Source organism: Mus caroli, chromosome 6, assembly GCF_900094665.2.
Source record: "Mus caroli chromosome 6, CAROLI_EIJ_v1.1, whole genome shotgun sequence".
NCBI lineage: Eukaryota > Metazoa > Chordata > Mammalia > Rodentia > Muridae > Mus > Mus caroli.
The window spans coordinates 43498571-43519505 of NC_034575.1; the positions used below are offsets into that span (position 1 = coordinate 43498571).

General features: G+C 44.5%; 1 protein-coding gene across 2 annotated transcripts in view; it reads right to left on the minus strand.

Annotated features, from left to right (window-relative positions):
* Igf2bp3 (insulin like growth factor 2 mRNA binding protein 3) overlaps positions 1–20935 on the minus strand; it is a 129631-nt gene that overhangs the window by 8184 nt on the left and 100512 nt on the right. For both annotated transcript variants that reach the window (XM_021164650.1, XM_021164652.2), the window contains exons 7-11: positions 13219–13353; positions 11648–11770; positions 10022–10157; positions 8530–8655; positions 1677–1793 (exon numbers count right to left, since the gene is read on the minus strand). In XM_021164650.1, coding sequence (XP_021020309.1) covers positions 1677–1793; positions 8530–8655; positions 10022–10157; positions 11648–11770; positions 13219–13353 — 637 coding nt within the window. The remainder of the gene's footprint in view (positions 1–1676; positions 1794–8529; positions 8656–10021; positions 10158–11647; positions 11771–13218; positions 13354–20935) is intronic.

Below are 20935 nucleotides of genomic sequence, written 5' to 3' on the forward strand. Positions count from 1 at the left end.
GGCCAGCCTGGTCTACAAAGTGAGTTCCAGGACAGCCAGGGCTATACAGAAAAACCCTGTCTCGAAAAACCAAAAAAAAAAAAAAAAAAAAGAAACAAGGTTGTGTTATTTATTGTAGATAAATTAAGAGTAACTTCAATGTCAAAAAATAAGTGAACACATTAAATGATTATGATTTGGTAGTACCAGATATCTGCCTCAGGGTAGAGGAGATGGCAGGTGAGCACAAGGACGAGAGTGTGAACCCAGCACCCAAAGAGGAAGCCAGGCCCAGCCAGAAGTCCTTGCTGTCCCTGTAGCTCCACCTTTTCCAGAATTATTCCATAAATGGACCATATAATATGAGAGCTTCCTTTCTGACTTCTATCACCACAATACATGAACTTTCTCTCATCTGGCTACCTCAATGCTCTGTTACTCAGGGACTTCTACTGTGCAGGCTCATTGCATGGGGGATTACACTTTATCTGCACATGAAGGACATTTGGGATGGTTACCAATAAAAACATTATTCACATTCTAGTTTTCTTTGGGGGAGAGGTGCTTATGCTAAGCTTCACTTCTCATGGATAGATATCCAGAAGTGGAATATATATGTTGTACAGAAATTGTATTACATCTTTTTTTTTTTTTTTTAAATTAAGGGGCTTTTAAAAGTTTCCACTGATGGTTTTCAGAAGAAAGCTGTGAACTTATCAAACCTGGCAACCTTTGTTTTAAAGCAAGAATCTGAGGATGGGGCATGGTTCAGTTGGTAGAATATTTAGATCCCAGCATCCATATGAACAGCCCAGAGGTGGAAAGGGTAGAGACAGGAGTCATGAAACTCACTGGTCCAGCAGCCCACTGAGTCAGTAGGCTGGTCAGTAACACCCTATCTCAGAACATAAAGTGCATGTGACTGAGGGACCAGCAGACATTAACCTCCATGTGCACACAAATGCTCAAGCACCCTCTCATAGGTGCGCATGCATACAAACACCTCTTTTATCTAATAATGAATTGCTTCAACACATCAAAATACAGATCCTGCAGATAGACAGTGATCTCTTTTGACAAACACTAGTGGTCCCACATTTACACAATAAATGCTTAGTTGACAACACAAAACTTCATTTCCCTGCTGCCCCTCAGCTTTGACTGGCCAAGTTCTGAGAATGGAATATACAAAAAAAAAAAAAAAAAAAAAAAAATCCCATAGCAATGAACTTATGGGAAAGACTTCACTACATGCCCCTGTCCTCATTGGCTGGGTGACAAATGTAGCTCTTTTTGTTTGGTTTGGTTTGTTGGGGTTTTTTTTGGGGGGGAGGGGGGAGGCTTTTTGGTTTTTTGTTAGTTTTGTTTTTCAAGATACGGCTTCTCTGTGTAAACTAGGCTTGCCTCAAACTCAGAGATCTGCCTCCTGAGTGCTAGGATTAAAGCACACCACCGCCCAGCAGACATGACTCTTAAGAGCACGGAAAGTGGAGATGAGCTAGAAGGAAGTTGTAAGTCAGATCTCAAAGGTGCCATGATGTGGTCCAGTTGGCTTCTCCACAGACCAATTTTTCTGAGAGAGATGTTAACTAAGCACAATTAAGCCACTGCTGTAGGGTTCCTGTCATAGTCCTGATTCATCCCACCACTTTCACTTTCTCGTATAACCAGGAGAACCACAGTGTGCACAACAGTACCTTAATCGAAGCTCCCGCAAAACGAGAAAGCTGTTTGATGTGTTGGCCCTGCTTGCCAATGATGGCGCCAACGGACAGGGCGGGAATAAACAGGTGCACAGTCTCCGTCTCTGATTGCTGTAAGAAAAGAAAGCCAGGACATGAATGCTTATTTGCTGCCAGATAAATCCCTGGCACCTTCACCTCTGGCACAGGCGCATTCTCATACAGTAGGAGTGCTCGGAAGGTCATGGGAAATGGTAAAGAAGTAACCAGAGCGTACCTACTTTTAGGACCAACTCAATCATTAAAGGACCTAAAGGACCAGTCATTAAAATCTCACCTTTGGCTACACAAGTTTTCCTAAATTTCAAAACCTTATTGACTTATACTTTGCCTTCTTTTTATTAATATTTAAAACATGTAGACTACATCCAAGGTGGCTTCAGATTACACATCACAAAGTAGACAGCAGTAAAGGATCTGGATGTCCAGAGTTTAGCCTCCTTGCCTCCTTTCTCTCTCCTTCCTCCCCCCCCCCCAAGTCAAGGATGAACATTTGTGCTTGCAAGGCAAGCACTCTTTTACTGATCTAGGCTTTTAATTCCTAAACACAAAGAGAAAACAGCTCCTACATATGGAGAGAACACACCATTCGACACTGGGCACACATAAGACAGAATTAAAAGGGAAACCCATTTACTTTAGTAACAAAACACTGTAAGACACTTCCCTCCCGGGCACTTCTTTGCACTCCCTTGGCATCTTATCCACAAATAGCCAGAAACCATTTGAAAGCTAAGTCCTGAAAGGTTGTGGACAGACATGCTTCCCTGCTTCACACTGGTCACGTGTGCCCTCTCCAGGCTCATGTCACATAGTAGTCACTCAGAGACAGCTCGGTGACCAAATTCCTCACAAGGCCATGCCAAGGTGCAGTGCCAGCAATGGAGCGCCGTCTAATGGAGCAACACGGCTGCTCCCACAGCTTCTTCTCTATTCACCTTCTGACAGCAGGAAGCCTGCTCCAGGAAGGCTCAACATTAGCAGTAGTGGGAGCTGGAATGAAAGCGGTCCCCATAAGGGAGGGGCACTACTGGGAGGTGTGGCCTTGTTGGAGGAAGTGTGTCACTGGGAGATGGGCTTTGGGGTTTCAGAAGCTCAAGCCCAAGCCAGGCCCAGTGGCTCTCTTTTCTTGATGCCTGCCAATCCAGATGTAGAGCTCTCAGCTACCTGTCCAACACTATGCCTGCCTGCATGCTGCCATGCTTGCCACCATTATAATGGACTAAACCTCTGAAACTATAAGCCAGCCCCAATTAAATGTTGTCCTTTACAAGAGGTCATGACGCCTCTTCACAGCAAGAAAACCCTAAGACAGACACCAAAGGGTCTGGGGGAGGAGGCCACAGGTGTCATGTTAGGCCATGAAGATGTCAGAAAAGAGTCACCTATAGTTAGGATAAATTATTGTTCTGGAACCTGTTACACATAAGAAGTTTGTTTTTGAAAAACATATAGTGGGGGCTGGAGTCATATCTCAGCTGTTAAAGAGCACTGGCTGCCCTTCCAGAGAACTCAGATTCAACTCCTAGCACCCACACCAGTTCCAAGAGATCCACTCTCTTCTTTCGACCTCTGTAAGCACTGAGAATATGTGCTGCACAGACATACACGCAAGCAAACCACCCATACACATAGACACCACCAACAATTCTGAAATAAAAATACAATGGTGGGAAAAAGGTAAGTCACCATAAGCAATAAAACAAATTTGTGTTTTAAAGAAGATGTTATACGTTCACTTCTCTAGAGGTGGAAGGAACTATTTACAATAAGAAATTTAAAGATGGGGCATTGGATCTCTGAGTTCAAGGACAACCTAGTGTACAGAGCTAGTTCCAGCAGAGCCAGGGCTTCATAGAGAAACCCTGTCTCAAAGAAGAAAGAAGCAGGGTATGGTGTGGCTGAATTTAAACATGAATGACTTGGTGAGGATTTCAGAACTGTCTCTTGAAGTACCCACACCCCAGCTCTGGAAAAGGAACAGCCGAAATGACCACAGTACAATATCACAACAGCAACAAAGTGCAATGTGAGGAGTCTCTGCTGGCCTGAGTGTGACAGAAGCTGCTGCTCTGAAGGCATGAGTGCCTGCCCAATAGAGCAATCCAAGTCTGAAGCAACTGTGCTTTTCATACAGGAGATGGTGCCCCAGACAAACGGTAAGTCATGTGCGCTATTGGCAACACGTCTTAAGTGATTCATCGGCCATCTGAAGCTGGAAGAGGGCGTTTCTGAATATCACCCAGCTCCTCTGGCTTTAGTTCTGTTCCCCCAGCCATCTCACTGGCCATAAATTATTTCACAAGGGAATTTTCCTCTGAGGCACAGGCAGCTCGTGGAAACATCTATCCACTTGACTGTCTGTACAGTGTGTTCTCACACGGAATCCAGCATTGAGAAGCTGTTTTCAGGATCTACCCCAGATAAGCACACCATTTTGTTTTATGGACAGACCTAAGCAGACAGAAGAAAAGCCCCTCAACATCGTCCTTTTGACACACACACTCCTTGGGTACAAGTTCTCCGCCCTGAACACACAGGGGACCCATTCCTACACACACTTTCTGACACACTCACTCCTTGGGTACAAGTTCACTGCCCAGGACACACAGGAAACCCGTTCCTGCATAGACTCTTTGAGGATGAAAGACAGCCACGGGACGAAAGCTACTTCCCAGTGGATTGCTGCCAGATGCCTGTGGCAAAGCTTCCTTCGGACTCTTGGCAAGCGCTGCACTGTGTCTTGAAATAACGAGAACAGAGCTGTGAGGCTGAACATTTGCGTAACTGGTGAAGTCTGCCAGTGAATAATTCCTAATCACCCGCTATCGAGAAGATACACGCAGCAGCAAACAGTGAGGTTAAGTGTATTTACTCTGCAGGCAACACAAACTCGGGCATCACAAAGGCATGGAGACGTGCCTGGCAGCCAAGAGATTCGCCTCCAGGAACCTGGCAGGGTGCCAGTGTTTTCCTTTGGCCTGTAAGATAGGTACTTGGGGGAGGGAGGAGTTGTTTTTAACTAGATTTGGGTCTAAAATGAAGTTTACTCAACTCTATGACCTGAACAGAATACTAAAGCTTAAAAAAGAAAGAAAGAAAAAAGCAAAGAAAGAAAAAGGAAGTTTTTTTTCCCCCATAACCAAGGAAACCAAGGCTTCATATGATGCAGTGGTTTACTTGCTTAGAAACGTTTTACTGCACCACAGTGAAAAATCTTAAGGACTACAAGATCCTACCTGGCCTTAGAAGGAGACAGGAACTTGGTCTGTTTCTTAGAGTGCCTCTGGTGACCTACAAAGAATGCTCACTCATCTTTCTTGCCCCTGTACTTTCCACCTCAAGGTCAAACTAGTGTCTTGGAGCTTCAGAGAAGAGTGTAAAGAAGCTACCAGGTTTGTGAAGACAAGAGCCCACAGGTTGATTCCTGCCAACATGGCCAGCGGAGACACCGAGCATGCACGTTGCCAGCTCCAGCTCTTGGCTGGTTCTCTGGCTGGCAACTCTCACTTCCCTACTGTTTGGGCATTTCTGAAAGGAGCATTTCCTGTCATTTATAAACGAGGGTCTTGCCAATTCAGTCCTGAGTGAACTGGGTTCCAAGCAGGAACTAGAGACTCTGAAATCTTTTGAAAGATACATCACTTTGGCTGTTTGGAGCAATCAACCTCACAGGTTCTGGGAGAGAGAATACTTTGGAAGGATGAGTGAGTAGAGATCTGGAATGGAACAGGGGCAAGAAGTTTATCCACAGACAGTCCATTCCTCTCACACAGCAGAAGTGAATAAATCTACATAAAGAAGACAGACAATTCTAAAAGTCCATAAAAAGTCTTGGTGGTAGTGGTGGTGGAGGGGTGGTTTACACATCAAAATCTACTTCTCAGGGCTAGGGAGATGTGTTAGTCAATAAATGAAAAGCCTGAGTTTGGAAGCCAGCATTTATGAGAAGCCAGGCACAGCAGCATGCACCTATACATCTGAGCATCATCTACACAGGTGACTCCCTGGAGCTTACTGGCTGACAGCTGAGCCAGACCAATGAGACCAGATTCTGTGAAAAAAAAAAAAACTTTACTCCAAAAAATAAGGTGGAGGGCTACAGAGATGGCTCAGTGGCTCAAAGTACTTGTCACATAAGCATGAGGATCTGTGGAGGCCAGGTGATGATGTCAGGTCCCCTAGGACTGAAGTTACAGGCAGTCATGACCTAGAAATTGAACCTGGATCCTTTGGAAGGGCAGCCAGTACCCTTATCCACCGAACCATCTCTCCAGCCCCCTAAAACCAATGTTTTTTTAAAGACATCACCATCAGGATATAAAAAGCAAAAACTAAGTTACACTTCTTTCCTATAGCCAGAGTGTTTGTGGCCTCGATTTTACCTGTCCTAGCATTCTCTGATACCTCTCAATCTAAATATACCTCACAAAAATACCTTACAATTCTATTGGCAAGTCTAAGGAAATTCTTTAAGAAAGTAAGTAAATTACACAAGTTTTTGTGTAGTTTGGGGGGGGGGGTTGGATTTTTTTTTTTTTTTTTTTCTGAGACAGGGTTTCTCTGTATAGCCCTGGCTGTCCTGGAACTAACTCTGTAGACCAGGCTGGCCTTGAACTCAGAAATCCGCCTGCCTCTGCCTGGGCATTAAAGGCATGCGCCACCACTGCCTAGCTTTTGTGTAGTTTTAAACTCTGCTTTGTGGGGGATCATGGAGATAGGGTCTGTACTTAGCTCTGACTCTCCTGGCACTCACTATGTAGACCTGACTGGCCTTGAACCCAGAGATTCATCCACCTGTCTCTATTTCCTAAGTGCTTAGCATCAACACAGGCCTCTATCCCCCATACACCATACTTGCTTTCAACTTGAGGTCTTGCTCTGTAGCCTAGGCTTGCCTGGACCCACCAAGTAGCCCAACCTGACCTAGAACTCACAGCAATATTCATGCCTCAGCCACTGAAGGCTGAGACTACAGGTTTTCCATTCTGAAAACAGACCCAGGGCAATAAGGAGCCTGACCTTCAGCTGCATAAATTTACAGCAGAGCTAGCTCAGACTTGGGGTGACTCCAATCTTCTTTCCCCAAGATGGTCACCATCAGGAGCAAACCTGCCAGCTCCTTCACAGTACCCAAATCTGAATGAAGGCTTTACATGATGTGTAGGATCTATTCATACTTGATATTCAGTTGACAATCTGTGTACACTGTGCTGGAGCAGGTTCTTCAGGATGCCCAGGGTGATGTGAACTTGTCAGCTCAAGCAGTCCTCTCTTCTTTAGTCTGTCCCACCCCCACCAAGTGCATACATACTATCACTTCCAGGTGCTTATTTAGTCACCACTGTGAAAGCCAACCTCAATTTGTTACATAGTTTCCAGGTTTAAATAACTGGATATGGCAGGTGAGTTGCAGAGAAAGATTCAAGATCTTTCAAGACTCAAGGCAGAAACCTAGAGGCAGGAACAGAAGCAGACCATGGAGGAACACTGGCTTGCTCCCCATGGCTTTGCTCATGTAAAAGCACAAATGTGACACCAGATTCAGGGACAGACAAGGAAATTCTTACTTTTGAAATGGTACAGTGTTGACAGGCTAGTACTCTTGTGTTCCTGAAGAACACCAATGTCCATTTACTTTACTCTAGGTAGTGGCACAATTAAACTCTCAAACTGTAACACTTGAACATCTCTTAAGGTGCGTGGTAGCTATATTAAGAGCGTCAAACAAATGGAGAAAGAAATCCGTCATGAATGACCCTAGAATATTAAAGACCAATGATGCAAACAACGATGATCTTTCCTAGTTAGGTGTCTTTTCGTCTGCAAAGCTATTCTCAAAAACTGGATAGCAAAATAAGATTTACAAAACATATGATGGCTCACAACATAGGGAAGCAGGGTAGGAAGAGAATGTGTATTAGGTCAGCCTGGGCTACATAGAAAGACTTTGTCTAAACAATTAAATCCCTGTGCCAGAGCTGGAAAGGTTAGAAGCAATTGTTCCTGCTATAGACCTGGGTTCAATTCCCAGCGCCCACATGGCCATTCATAGCTACAGATCTAGGAGATCCAACACCCACCCCACCCCCCCGACATCTGTCAGTACCAGGCATGTGTGGTACAGGCATACATACATGAGCGCAAATACTCATGCACATAAAACAAATTTTTAAAAAAGTCCTGTCTCCATAAATAAACATATTTGTTATATAATCTCTACAGAATACAAGCTATGCCATGTTCTATACATGAACACAGTAGAACTGTGAGATAAACTCCCTTGGTTCACTGACCAGGAACATACGATACCCAATGGAAAACAAGCCCAGTCTATCCAGGCCTTCTAGAGCCGGTAACTTCTAGGTGGTAAAAATGAAAGAGAAATTTTTCTTTGAGACAAAGTCTTGCTGTGTAAGCAGATTATCTCAACCTCGAAATCCTCCTGTCTCAGCAAGAGTGCACTTACAAGTGTGCACACTGTCCAGCATGGAAATCTCCTAAAAACCTCTTTGCTTTAACATTAAAACTATCAGCCTTGACCCCGGAGTACTGCACCAAAGACAAACCAACAAAATAAATCCACCAAAACTATTTTTTTTATTATTGAAATGACATATTTGCATAATTCTACCACCCCAAATACTTCAGAACAACTCATGCTTATTATCTGGAGATCAAATTAAAAGTTTCCATTGACAAGTAACAGATCGCACAACACAGAGCTGGCATGAACGTTTTGCCGATTAGCTCAGACTGCAGCATCACCATGGCACGTAAGTGTAATGGCAAGGGCCGAAGAACTTACCTCAAATTGTGGGTAGGGAGGAGTCAGGGTTGAAGGGGGCCCTGAGGTGGGAGGTGGCATCCCTGACGTGGGTGGGAAGAGACCCAAGGCATTCAGATTTAATCCAGGGATTAAATGTGCTTGAAGCTGCAACGGTAAAGAGGAACTTTAATTTTTTACCAAAAGAATCAAGGGAGTGAGTATTTGTAAATGTCACAATTCAGATTGTGACCTTTTGTCTAATAAAGAAAAAAAATACTACACTAAGACTCGTTTATTTAGCACAGCAGGTATTCCCACAGAATTATAGGTAGTGTATTGATGCCTCTCAGCACTGTTGCACTGAGGAGTCTCAAGGCAAGTAAGGGAAGCATGGTCCCTCCCCTCTCCACCAGCTCAGAGCACCTAAGACAGAATGGTGCTCTGCACACTGCGGGTCCTCCATAAACAGCCTCAGAGTCCTGCACTGCTGAAGGAGAACTAAGTGAGCTGCACCTCCTGAAATCACATCAGGTACTGAGAGCAAGCGCTGGGACAGGAGCTTCATTCCTAGCCTCCCGCTGAATCCGCCTTCACAGTAAGCACACCTTTGGGAGGATACCGAGTTGGTGTGTTTATATGTGTATAGATACTTTGGATGCTTGCCTATCTGTACCCTTCTCAGGTTACTATGTCCTACGACAGGCCCAACTGAAGCTCCTTACATCACTCACTTCACATTTAAGGAGTACCTTTTACACAGTGGGCGTCTGAACTGTTCCACTGCCTGAACCATTCCGCCATAGTGGCAGGAGTTTGTTTGCAAAGCCTTCACTACATTTGCCATAGGGAATTCTCAATCTTGCAGGCTTCTATGGGTTAATACGGTAATATTCAAACCTGTGTTTCTGCTTTATGACTCTGCAGTGCAGGGGCTGAGGCACGCTAGGCAAGCACTCTAGCACAGAAGCCACACTAGCCCCTCAACCTGTACCATGTTCAAGACATGGACCTTCTACATTCTCAGGGTGGACTTGACCTTGCAGTCCACCCACCTCAGCCTTCCAAGTTGCTGGGCTCACACCACTCCACCTTGGCACTTAAGCCTGTGTTTTTCTAATTGTAAGTTTACATGCATGGTACTTGGTGTAATCTTAAAGAGCATGTACAATAGGAGATACCAGCTACCTGATACAGAGAAGAAAGCTGTGGCTCACAAACTGTTGGCGGGAAATAAAACCTAATTCTCCTGCCTCTAATGCTCACATCCTCAAATTAACACAGGAATAACCTTGGGTAGACAGGTATTAATCATTGCTTGTGTATCAAGAAGCCAAGGCTCAGAAGCTACCTAATGGGTTAGTAATCACAGACAGCTAAGCCCAGTGCGAAGGCTTGTGTGCCATCTCAGAGTCTTGGGACGGTGCTGACCACTCACTCACAACACTTGAAGCACTGGAGCCACTGAAGAGTTCCTAGCAAAAGAGTTCTTGACTGTCCATCAGAACAACGACCTCCCCACCCCAGAACTAACATTCATGGAAGCAATATCATTTTCATAAGACTCCCTGATCTTCTTCATTATTTCCTCCTCGGCCTTGGCACACGTCTCAACACTGCCTTTCACTGTAATGGTGCGTTCCGGATTGTACAGCGTCAGTTCCTGCAATCTATGGGCAGGAGAGTAAAAACAAGAATGTCAGGAGGACAGGTGACAGTCATTCAGCTGTCACAATGGCTGGCCCAGCATTATTAGAAAGTGTGAGATCAAGCACCAAAGACCCAAATCCAATCTTGTAGTGACCTCCCTCCCATCCCTCAATAGCAGCGACTGGGCACATGGTTTCATTACATCTGTGTTGTAAATGCGGTACACTTGTTGAGCCCCTCATTCCACCCCTGACAGTGAGCTGAGGAGGAGTGAGCAAAGGGATGTTTGGTGCTGCAAGGAAGCACCTAGGCTTTTCTGGTCAATCCTAGTCAGAAGCCGCTGACAACTGTGTTTTCTGAAATAAGGAGGTGGACGCAGTAAAGCCCTCCCCAAAGGCAGATCAGCATCTGTGTGAGTGAGCTCAATTTCTCCAATATTTTCAGAATTTAGATTAAAGTTACCTAAAGGAAGTAACACAATCAAGCATCTAGACTAAATTTTTAAATGGTCTCTGCTGACCCCACTTAAACCCCGAAACAGACAACAATATTAAAAACTCTTTGCTTAGCTCAGACCCTACTGAAGCTTTAAAGGCCAGGAGAAGTTCCAAGTGTGCACACTGATGCCTACAGCAGTCAGCAGCTTTGAGAGGAAAAACAACTCCTACCCAGGACGGGCGGGGCCGTGGGTGGGTGACATCTTTTATATTCTCAGAGTTAAACACCCACTTTTGGTGCTGACCAAGGAAGTATGTCACTCAAGCCTCTATTCTCGAGCCATTCCTGTCAGGCACTTTGTATTCTAACTTTTTCATCCATTTCCAGCTCACCGGCCAATTCCCACTTTCTGGGGTCCTATGGTAGAAACCAAGGATTATCACCCCAGAAAAAGAGAAACTTTTCCTTATTATCACAGTAGGCATGTACCCAGGTGTGATAACACACCTCCAAAATTATGCCCCCCACAAAGAAGTCTACATCCCTAAACACATGGAAAAGGGCTGACTTGTCTAAACCGTATGATGAGTTCTGAGGTTTCATCATAGACAGTGCAGCTTCCAGCACCTTCTCTCCATTGGCTCGCTCCCTCTGCTGCTCAAGAGCAGCCTGGGCCCAGGCCCCATGCTGAGGTCCTGAGCTGCCAACCCACATAAACAAGCCACGCAACACATGCTGACTATTGTCTTAAGCTGTCAAATGGTGGAATAATTTGTAATACAGCAAACGAAAATAAATTAGGTTAAAGTTCCAACTTGGGAAATAAATGCCAACAATACCATAAAGACTTTGGCTGGAAAATACGAATGTTGAGTATTAAGATGCATGCCACCCCTGTGAGAACACACAATACTTTCAAGATTGTTAGAAACAGGGCAGACAGCAGGCTGAGAAACGGGCTCTCAGCCTAACAGCAGAGCAGAAACAGCTGTAAGCAGGGAGCCGTGAACAAAACACGAGGCTTAAAAACAGGATATGAAAGTCCCTGACTCACAAACAAGACGGCACTTACGGAGATATTGTGATTTTAGTGTCCGTGTCTTGCTCGATTTTTTTAAGGTTTCTTCCTTCTTTACCAATGAGACGGCCTACAAAGTTATTGTGAGCTAAGATCTTCAAGGGAATCTCCTCTGTGCTGTAAATCGAAAAATGGTCATAAAGTCAGGGAAAATAAACCACTGGATAAAAAGACAAATGTTCTTCTGCTAAGTATTTCCGCCCAGACTGCAGGGTGAGAAACCTTACACTCGCTCTGCTGTGAAGTAAGCTGGCGACTAACCCGCCTCCAGCAAGTCACGCATGTCAGGGGAAAGAATAGCAGGCTATTTACATAGGCACGCATCTTTAAGACAGTCTTTCTCTTAGTCATAACAGGTAATATCTACACTCAGTGATAGCTTCTCTTAGTCAAAGTGGAACACAATGTATAAATCAAAGTACTGCACAAATACAGGAAACATTGCTCCAAAGTGCAAGGCCAGGATAGCCCTGGAACCACACATTTGGAGATAAACAAGTCCTACAAACTCAATAGTGGTCGCACATGGGGAGAGAAGAGCAGAAATGGAGCTGGCTCCCTGTGCCCTGCTTTGCTTCTCTCTTTCCATGTTTAGGCGGTATGAGTGTGTATACACATGCATGTAGGTGTATACTCACCCACGAGTGCATATGTGTTGCCCAGAAGTGTCACATGTCTGCTTCTATCGCTCACCACCTTATCTTTTGAGACAAGAGTAACCAACACTCTCTCTCAGTGAAACTGGACCTGCTGCCTCTACTTCCCCAAAGCTAAAGATACACAAAGGCCACCAGCACAGCCAGCTTTGCCATGAGCCTAGGGACCCAAGTTCAGGTCCCTAAGCTCACTCAGCAGACACCTCGCCCACTGGACTTCTTCCCCGTTACATAGCCTGCGTTTTAAATGCCACAGGGGACTCCACGGCAGTGGGCTTTTGCTTTACTTTCTCCATCCTAAAAACATGATTATACCCACACAAAACACCTATCACTAAGACATACATACATACATACATATATACAGTGGACTTTTACAAAGTAAGTAAATGCAATGCGGTCCCAGGCTGCCTCCTCCAGCCCTCCTTGCTCTGTTCAGTGCATCCAAGTGGCACAGACCCAACCTAACTTTCTGAGGCAGAGACACTCAACTCTAGCCCGATCCCCCAGACCAAGCTTCAGTTGCCCTTGGCACAGGATTAGGCTCTTTCACACCTCCATGCTGCCCTAATGTGCATGGTGGAGCTGGGTACAGACAAAGACAGAATGCCCAAGGTCTGCCAGGGCCCATCTGGGGTGAGGCCCTCAACTGGCTATATGGCCCAGCTGGCTTCTTCTAACTGCATGTCTCCTCCCCATCAAGGCTCCCTGTTCCATAGCCAAGTATAAATGAAAATGGAGGATTTCAGTTTCTAAAAGACTTAATGTTTCACACCAAGTCAAGAGTAACCAACACTATCTTATCGGGAAAGCATTCCCCTTTGCTGCTTAGCAATTCCCAAGAACTGTGTCAGAGAAATCTGCAACAAAGCAAAGAACCCTCTTCGCAGGCTAGACCTCGTTACTCACAATTTTATATCTTGCGCTTCCTTATGCATAATCTCCAGAATAGACTTACAAGCTGCAGAGGTGCCTTCAGGGGTAGAGAGGATAGTAATGGACTTCTCCGCGGCCCCTGTATTCTCCTTACGATGGACATCGATTCTGATAGCAGGCACGAGGAGAGGAAAATGAGAACAGTCAGTATGTATTCACCACAAGGATTCTTCAATTACAAACTGTAAGCCCCAGGAGTAATAGAGGAATCAAGGACAATCCACTTTAATAAAAAGCAGAAACCCATGATCAACTGTCAACTCCAGTACATTACAGATGGGTGGGGATATGTTTTAAGACAAGATCCAATGTATCCAGGCTGGTCTGAAACTCCCTACAAAGTGGGAAAGGGCTTTGACTTCCAGTTCTCCTGCCTCTGCCAGGAGAATGCTAAGACCACAGGCATTCACCACCACGCCCAGTTCATGCAAACCTGGGAAGTTTCATGCATTCTTGTTATGGTGGGTAATACTGACTGTCATCTTGATGGGGCTTACAGTTGCCATGGTAACAAATTTCCAGGCATGTTTGAGAGTTTATAGATTAGAGAAAGCACACTATAAATAGGGGCAATACCATTCATGGTCTGGGATCCTGGACTGTATAAAAGGAGATAACAATGTGAATAGGAGCCTTCATCCTTCTTTGCTACCTGACTGTGATGGAATGTGACAAAATGCCTCCTGCTCTAACCCGTCACTGCGACGATGACCGTCTTCCCTAGAACTGAGTCAGTGAAAGCCTATCCTGCCTTAAGCTGGTTTTATCACAGCAACAGACATGTAACTAACACACTGGCAACACTGAACTCCAGCCGCGGCCCCAGACAAACTGCAATCCCAGGAATGCTCTCTTTCTCAATCCAACCAAGCACAGACCTCATTCTGCCTAGGCTGTGTGTGCTTAGAGCTTCCCTTTATATGCTCAGAGCAATCATGTAGTGTGAAGAGACCGAGATGCAGAGAACTATGTATGTCAAGAGAACCAGAGCCAGAATCCCACAGCCAGGTCGGTGCCATGTCAGACACAGACTGTTCACCAGTCCCCTGCGGCAGACTTTCCTCATCCAGCTTTTGTTAACAGGGTCCTTCCTCCTTGACAGAGAGAGGCAGCAGCAAATGGTGATGGGAAGGCAACTAGAGAGGTGGCTAATTGGCTCTTTAAAAAAAGAAAGGTAAAAATAAAAACAAGTTTCAGCTGGGCGGTGGTGGCACACGCCTTTTATCCCAGCACTTGGGAGGCAGAGGCAGGCGGATTTCTGAGTTCGAGGCCAGCCTGGTCTACAAAGTGAGGTCCAGGACAGCCAGGGCTATACAGAAAAACCCTGTCTCAAAAAAAAAAACAAAAAACAAAAAATAAGAAAAAAAAAAAGAAAAAGAAAGAAAGAAAAAGAAAAAAACCAGGTGGCAGCAGGGCATGCCTTTAATCCCAGGGGCAGGAGACTCTGAGTTTGAGGCCAGCCTGGTTTACAGAGAGAATTCCAGGACAGCCAGAGCTACACAGAGAAACCCTGTCTCAGAACACACACACACGCGCGCGCATACACACACACACACACACACACACACACACACACAAAGAGACAGGAGAGGGAGGGAGAGAGAGAGAGAGAGAGCACAAGTCGTCAATAAACTCTAACTGATATTTAAACCAGCTAGTAATTATATTTATGCCAATTAATACATGATTTTTTTTTTGTTCTAGACCTGTAAATATTTTGAGATGCATAAAACAAAATACTGTTGAAGTGAAGGGTAACGAGGATGATCCACACGTTTGGTGGCAAACTGGCAGGGCCAGCTGAAGGTATAATGCTGATTGATTTTAAAAAGTACCGTTGTTGTGGACGATGTCTATGAGCAGGGCACACACATACCACAATGCACGGATGGAGATCAGAGAAAGTCCGAGCCCTTGGTCCACTTCACTGACGAGAGGTCCCTCCTGTTTCTGCCAGGCTTTGTTCTCCAAGCTAGCTGGCCTGCAGTTCTCTGGAGACCTCCCATCTCCCAGCAGCAGTGCTGGGGCCTGATACCTGCCCCTGCATCCAGCTTTCACTTGGATTCACTGGGTCAAACTCTGGCTAGGCTCCCACTGCAAATCCGGTCCCCTGCTGAGCCACCTCACAGGTCCTCACCCTTTCTGACCTAACAGGCCAAAGAGCAGGTTGACTGAGAGTAGACTTCTCGCCATCAGCACTCACACATTTTATGCCAAGTCCATTCTTTCTGTGAATCTAGCAGCAGCTGTTGCCTCTGCCTATGACAAAACAGTAGTACCCTCCACCCAGATGTGACAATCAAAAACTTCTCTAGAAAGTGCCAAATGTTCATGCAGAGAAATCCATCACCTCTGGTCAGAAACCACTGGTGTGCTGATGCTTTTTGTAGGACTAATTCCACTAAGAGAACAAAAGCGACTTTGGAATTCCTACTCTGCTCGTTAGAAAGCGATGGTTAAGTCACCGTATGACTCATACAGCTGGTTTCCCTTACGCGATACCAGAGATGGTGCCCAGGACACCATTAAGCTACTACACCTGCAGCTTGACCATAGTAACAAGTGAAAATACCATGTATCATTTTTTATTAGATGTTTTCTTTATTTACATTTTAAATGTTATTCCCCTTTCCTCGTTTCCCCTCCGAAATCCCCCTCCCTATCCCCCTGCTCACCAACCCACCCACTCCTGCTTCCCGCCCTGGCATTCCCCTACACTGGAGCATCAGGCCCACTGATGTCCAAAAAGGCCATCCTCTGCTACATATGCAACTGAAGGCATGGGTCCCTCCATGTGTACTCTTTGGTTGCTGATTTATTTCCTGGGAGCTCTGGGGGTACTGCTTGGTTCATGTTGTTCTTCCTTTGGGGCTGCAAACCCCTTCAGCTCCTTCAGTCCTTTCTCTAACTCCTCCATTGGGGACCCTGTACTCAGTCCAATGTTTGGCTGGGAGCGTCCACCTTTGTATTTGTCAGGTACTGGCAGAGCCTCTCAGGAGACAGCCACATCAGGCTTCTGTCAGCAAGCACTTGTTGGCATCCACAATAGTGTCTGGGTTTGGTGACTATATATGGGATAGATCCCCAGGTGGGGCAGTCTCTGGATGGCTTTTCCTTCAGTTTCTGCTCCACATTTTGTCTCTGTAACTTCTCCCATGGGTATTTTGTTCCCCTTTCTAAGGAGGATTGAAGTATTCACACTTTGGTCTTCCTTCTTTTTGAGCTTCATGTGGTCTATGAATTGTATCTTGGGTATTCTGAACTTCTGGGCTAATATCCACTTATAAGTGGGTATCATGTGTGTTCTTTTGTGATTGGGTTACCTCACTCAGGATGATATTTTCTAGTTCCATTCATTTGCCTAAGAATTTCATGAATTCATTGTTTTTAATAGCTGAGTAGTACTCCATTGTGTAAATGTACCATATTTTCTGTATTCATTCCTTTGTTGAGGGACATCTGGGTTCTTTCCAGCTTCTGGCTATTATAAATAAGGCTGCTATGAACATAGTGAAGCATGTGCCCTTATTACAAGTTGGAGCATCTTCTGGGTATATGCCCAGGAGTGGTATTGCTGGGTCCTCAAGTAGTACTGTGTCTAATTTTCTGAGGAACTGCCAAACTGATTTCCAGAGGGGTTTTACCAGCTTGCAATCCCACCAACAATGGAGGAGTGTTCCTCTTTCTCTACATCCTTGCCAGCATCCTGTTGTCACCTGAGTTTTTCATCTTAGCCATTCTGACTGGTGTGAGGTGGAATCTCAGGGTTTTTTGATTTGCATTTCCCTGATGACTAAGAATGTTGAACATTTCTCAGGTGTTTCTCAGCCATTTGATATTCCTCAGTTGAGAATTCTTTGTTTAGCTCTGTACCCCATTTTTAAATAGGGTTATTTGGTTCTCTGGAGTCTAACTTCTTGAATTCTTTGTATATATTGGATATTAACCCTGTATCGGATGTAAGATTGGTAAAGATCTTTTCCCAATCTGTTGGTTGCCATTTTGTCCTACTGATAGTGTCCTTTGCCTTACTGAAGCTTTGCAATTTTATGGGTCCCATTTGTCAATTTTTTTAAAGATTTATTTATTTATTATATGTAAGTACACGGTAGCTGTCCTCAGATACTTCAGAAGAGGGCGGTCAGATTTCGTTACGGATGGTTGTGAGCCACCATGTGGTTGCTGGGATTTGAACTTGGGACCTTTGGAAGAGTAGTCGGTGCTCTTAACCACTGAGCCATTTTACCAGCCCCCCATTTGTCAATTCTTGATCTTAGAACATAAGCTATTGGTGTTCTGTTCAGGAAATTTTCTCCTGTGCCCATGTGTTCAAAGCTCTTCCCCACTTTCTTTTCTATTAGTTTCAGTGTCTCTGGTTTTATGTGGAGTTCCTTGATCCTCTTAGACTTGAGCTTTGTACAAGGAGATAAGAATGGATCAATTCGAATTCTTCTACATGATAAGTGCCAGCACCATTTGTTGAAAATGCTGTCTTTTTTCCATTGGATGGTTTTATCTCCTTTGTCAAAGATCTAGGTACAAGTTGACAGATGCACCTAAGAAGTCCTATATAAAGGTACAAAGCCTAGCTGGGCAGTGGCCTTTAATCCCAGCAATTGGGAGGCAGAGGCAGGTGGATTTCTGAGTTCGAGGCCAGCCTGGTCTACAGAGTGAGTTCTAGAACAGCCAGGGCTATACAGAGAAACCCTGTCTCGAAAAACTCAAACAAGCAAACAAACAAAAAAGATACAAAGCCTAAAACTTAATGACTGGGGTGACAAGAATCTAATTCATTCTTTTAAAAATTTGTGCACTTGTTCAATTTTAATTAACCATGAATTAAGTTTGCCGTTGTAAAAACATTAACTACCTCTAAGTGTGTGTTTTAGGGACATCTAAGCAACTGCTGGGTGGTCCTTTGAGTCTCCTCCTCTCTTAAGGACTTCCTGCCATGAAAACAGCCACTTCAACAAGCCAATAAAACTAAGCTTGCCTTTCATTTTATTAGAACTTACCTCAGAATTAAAACCTGTAACTTAATATAGAAATGAAACAAGTAAGTACTATAAACATATAATACATTAAAGTGTGTCTAGATAAGAGCTCCAATCCTATCTTCCTAACCAGTTTTACAACCTAGTCACCATCAGCCATGTGGTTGTCCTCTTACATGCTCATGGCCCCTCCTTTGGTGATTATTTCCACCCTTTTACTGGGCTGAGGGCTATAAAACTCTGATCCTGAGAAGGGAATGTTGCTCTGGTGATCAGCACCCTCCCCTGGGACTATTCCAGAAACATGGGTTCTGGTAATGAGTAGTTACAACGGCAAGAATGAATTAAACCCACCAGCAATGCTCAGCAACTGCATCGTCAGATACAACAAAAACACTCCCTTCTGCTTTGCCCCATCTGCCTACCTTAAGTTCAGCTTATGACTCCATTGTCTGACAGATCTCATTAGCAGTCTAGAAAGGAACTGAAGCTGCTACACCGAGAAGCAACAGTGTACTAAGTTCCCAAAGGTAAGGGATGGAAGGTGACAAGGCCTCTCTCTCCACTCTTAGATGAAAGTCCAGCTTCTTGGACTATGGGTCACTAAATGTGAGGGCTGTGAACATTTTTGTAATAGAAAAGGTTTCTGGACGGGAGGTGACCAAACTTCATTTCCTAATCGATTTCAAGTGGGATGAATCTATTGTGTTTCTGGGAGCACTTGGACATGGATCCTGTAACCACTGCAGCCTTAGTTCTGAGCAGACACATGCACACTTTGACCAGCACACACCCTGTGTGTATTTCCTTTACAGCCCGGACACTGCTGCCTCCAGCACCTCAGATGCAGGGTTATGTGCAGAGCCATTGTTCTTACTGTGCACCTAAAGTATTCTGTTCTTAGAGAAACATAAACCTTAATTGAGAAAACAAAGACTTTTGACACTTTCCTACCATCGTTCCCCAACATACATCAAACTGGCATATTCTGAATTGCACTGTGTAAGAATACTTGATTTTAGAAATTGGTGTTTGAGTTGTCAATTTGAGTTTCATTAAAAAAAAATTCATTAAATGATTTTTGGCTTGGGATTGGGACAGAATTTCCAACAACTTTTAGAAGGGCCTAAATACACTTGTGCCATTTTGTCCTACATATTTATGTGATGCAGCATGCGCAGCACGGCAGAGAGAATCAAAGCATCGATCCGCTGTGAAAAACCTGAAGCCGCCCCATGGCCTGCAGGGTCAACCACTCTACCAAGATCTAATTCTTCATGTGGCAGCAAACAAAGCATCTATCTCATTACTGTGCAAAATCAGTTTTCATCTTTAATTGATGGCAAAATCACATGAATACCAATGAATGCATTTTTTAAGGATTTATTATCAGAAAATGCTTGATTTGAACCTTACAGACCAGTTTCTGAAGGATATATAAGTTTCTTAGGTAAATAGGAATCACATGGAAAACTGAGAAAGGCCTTAACCCAGACAATGGTTCAATTGTTCTCCTGACACACTAACTACGAATTTGGAATCATTAATTTTGCACATTTGGAATCATTAATTTTGCACTCAGTGTCTCTTGCTTCAAAGGTAGGCTGTCCCATCACTAGATACAATTCGCTTAGGTTCTGCATGAAGACGAATCTCCCAGTTGGCTTCAGGCAGGGCACCTGTGATGAATATGAATCTCTCTCTGAGGCCCATGGAACACACTCGGGCACAGGTAGACACAGCACACCATCGTGCTATTTTCAGAAAAAGACCATGCTTAATTTCTCTAATCACATGAAACCCTTATTCTTACTAAATCTAAAAAGTAAATCCATCCAGTCATTCCTGTAGATGGGTCAAGCTGCAGAAAGATGGGGTTTGCATACAACCCCTCCCCCCACTAACTTCCTCCCTAGGGAATGCTTCAGTTCTCCAGGGAGCATGGCTCAGCAGGGCCAGCAATGTGTCTGTTGTGTGGCATTCTACAGAGGAAAGAGTGGAGGCAGAGTTTATCATCAAGCTTCTTTGAATCAAAATATCTACAGATTACACTAAGCATGGTTTGAAGGATGAAAAAAGTAACCTGTTATGTGATGGAACTTGCAATCTGCGACAGGACCTTAGATTTGGGCAATGGGTTTCAAACATAATTAGTGCATAGCCATTTTGATTTGAAAATGCAGTGGCTTCTTGTGTATCATTCAGTGGCTCTGTATACTGAGGCTGTGGTGAAAATGACATTAGTACCTGCCTGACTCCACCCAAGTGATGTCTGATCATGACTTTCTGCTCCCTTACAGCCTGACAAATTACATCAAACATCCTCAGGAAAAGGCCATTCCTAGCTCAGCTTAATCACAGAACAAATTAGACTAGAAGATGGAACCTCTCTCTCTCTCTCTCTCTCTCTGTCTCTCTCTCTCTCTCTCTGTGTGTGTGTGTGTGTGTGTGTGTTTGTGTGTGGTGAGTATGGGAGTGGGCATGCCTGGCCGCACCTAGAAAGAGGTCTGAGGGGCTGGAAAGATTGCTCGTGCAGAGGAACTGAGTTCAGTCTCCGGGACTCATGCCAGGAAGCTCACACGACCTCGAACTCTAGTTCTTTTTTTTTTTTTTTTTTCCACAATTTTTTTTATTATATATTTTCCTCAATTACATTTCCAATGCTATCCCAAAAGTCCCCCATACTTCCCCCCCCC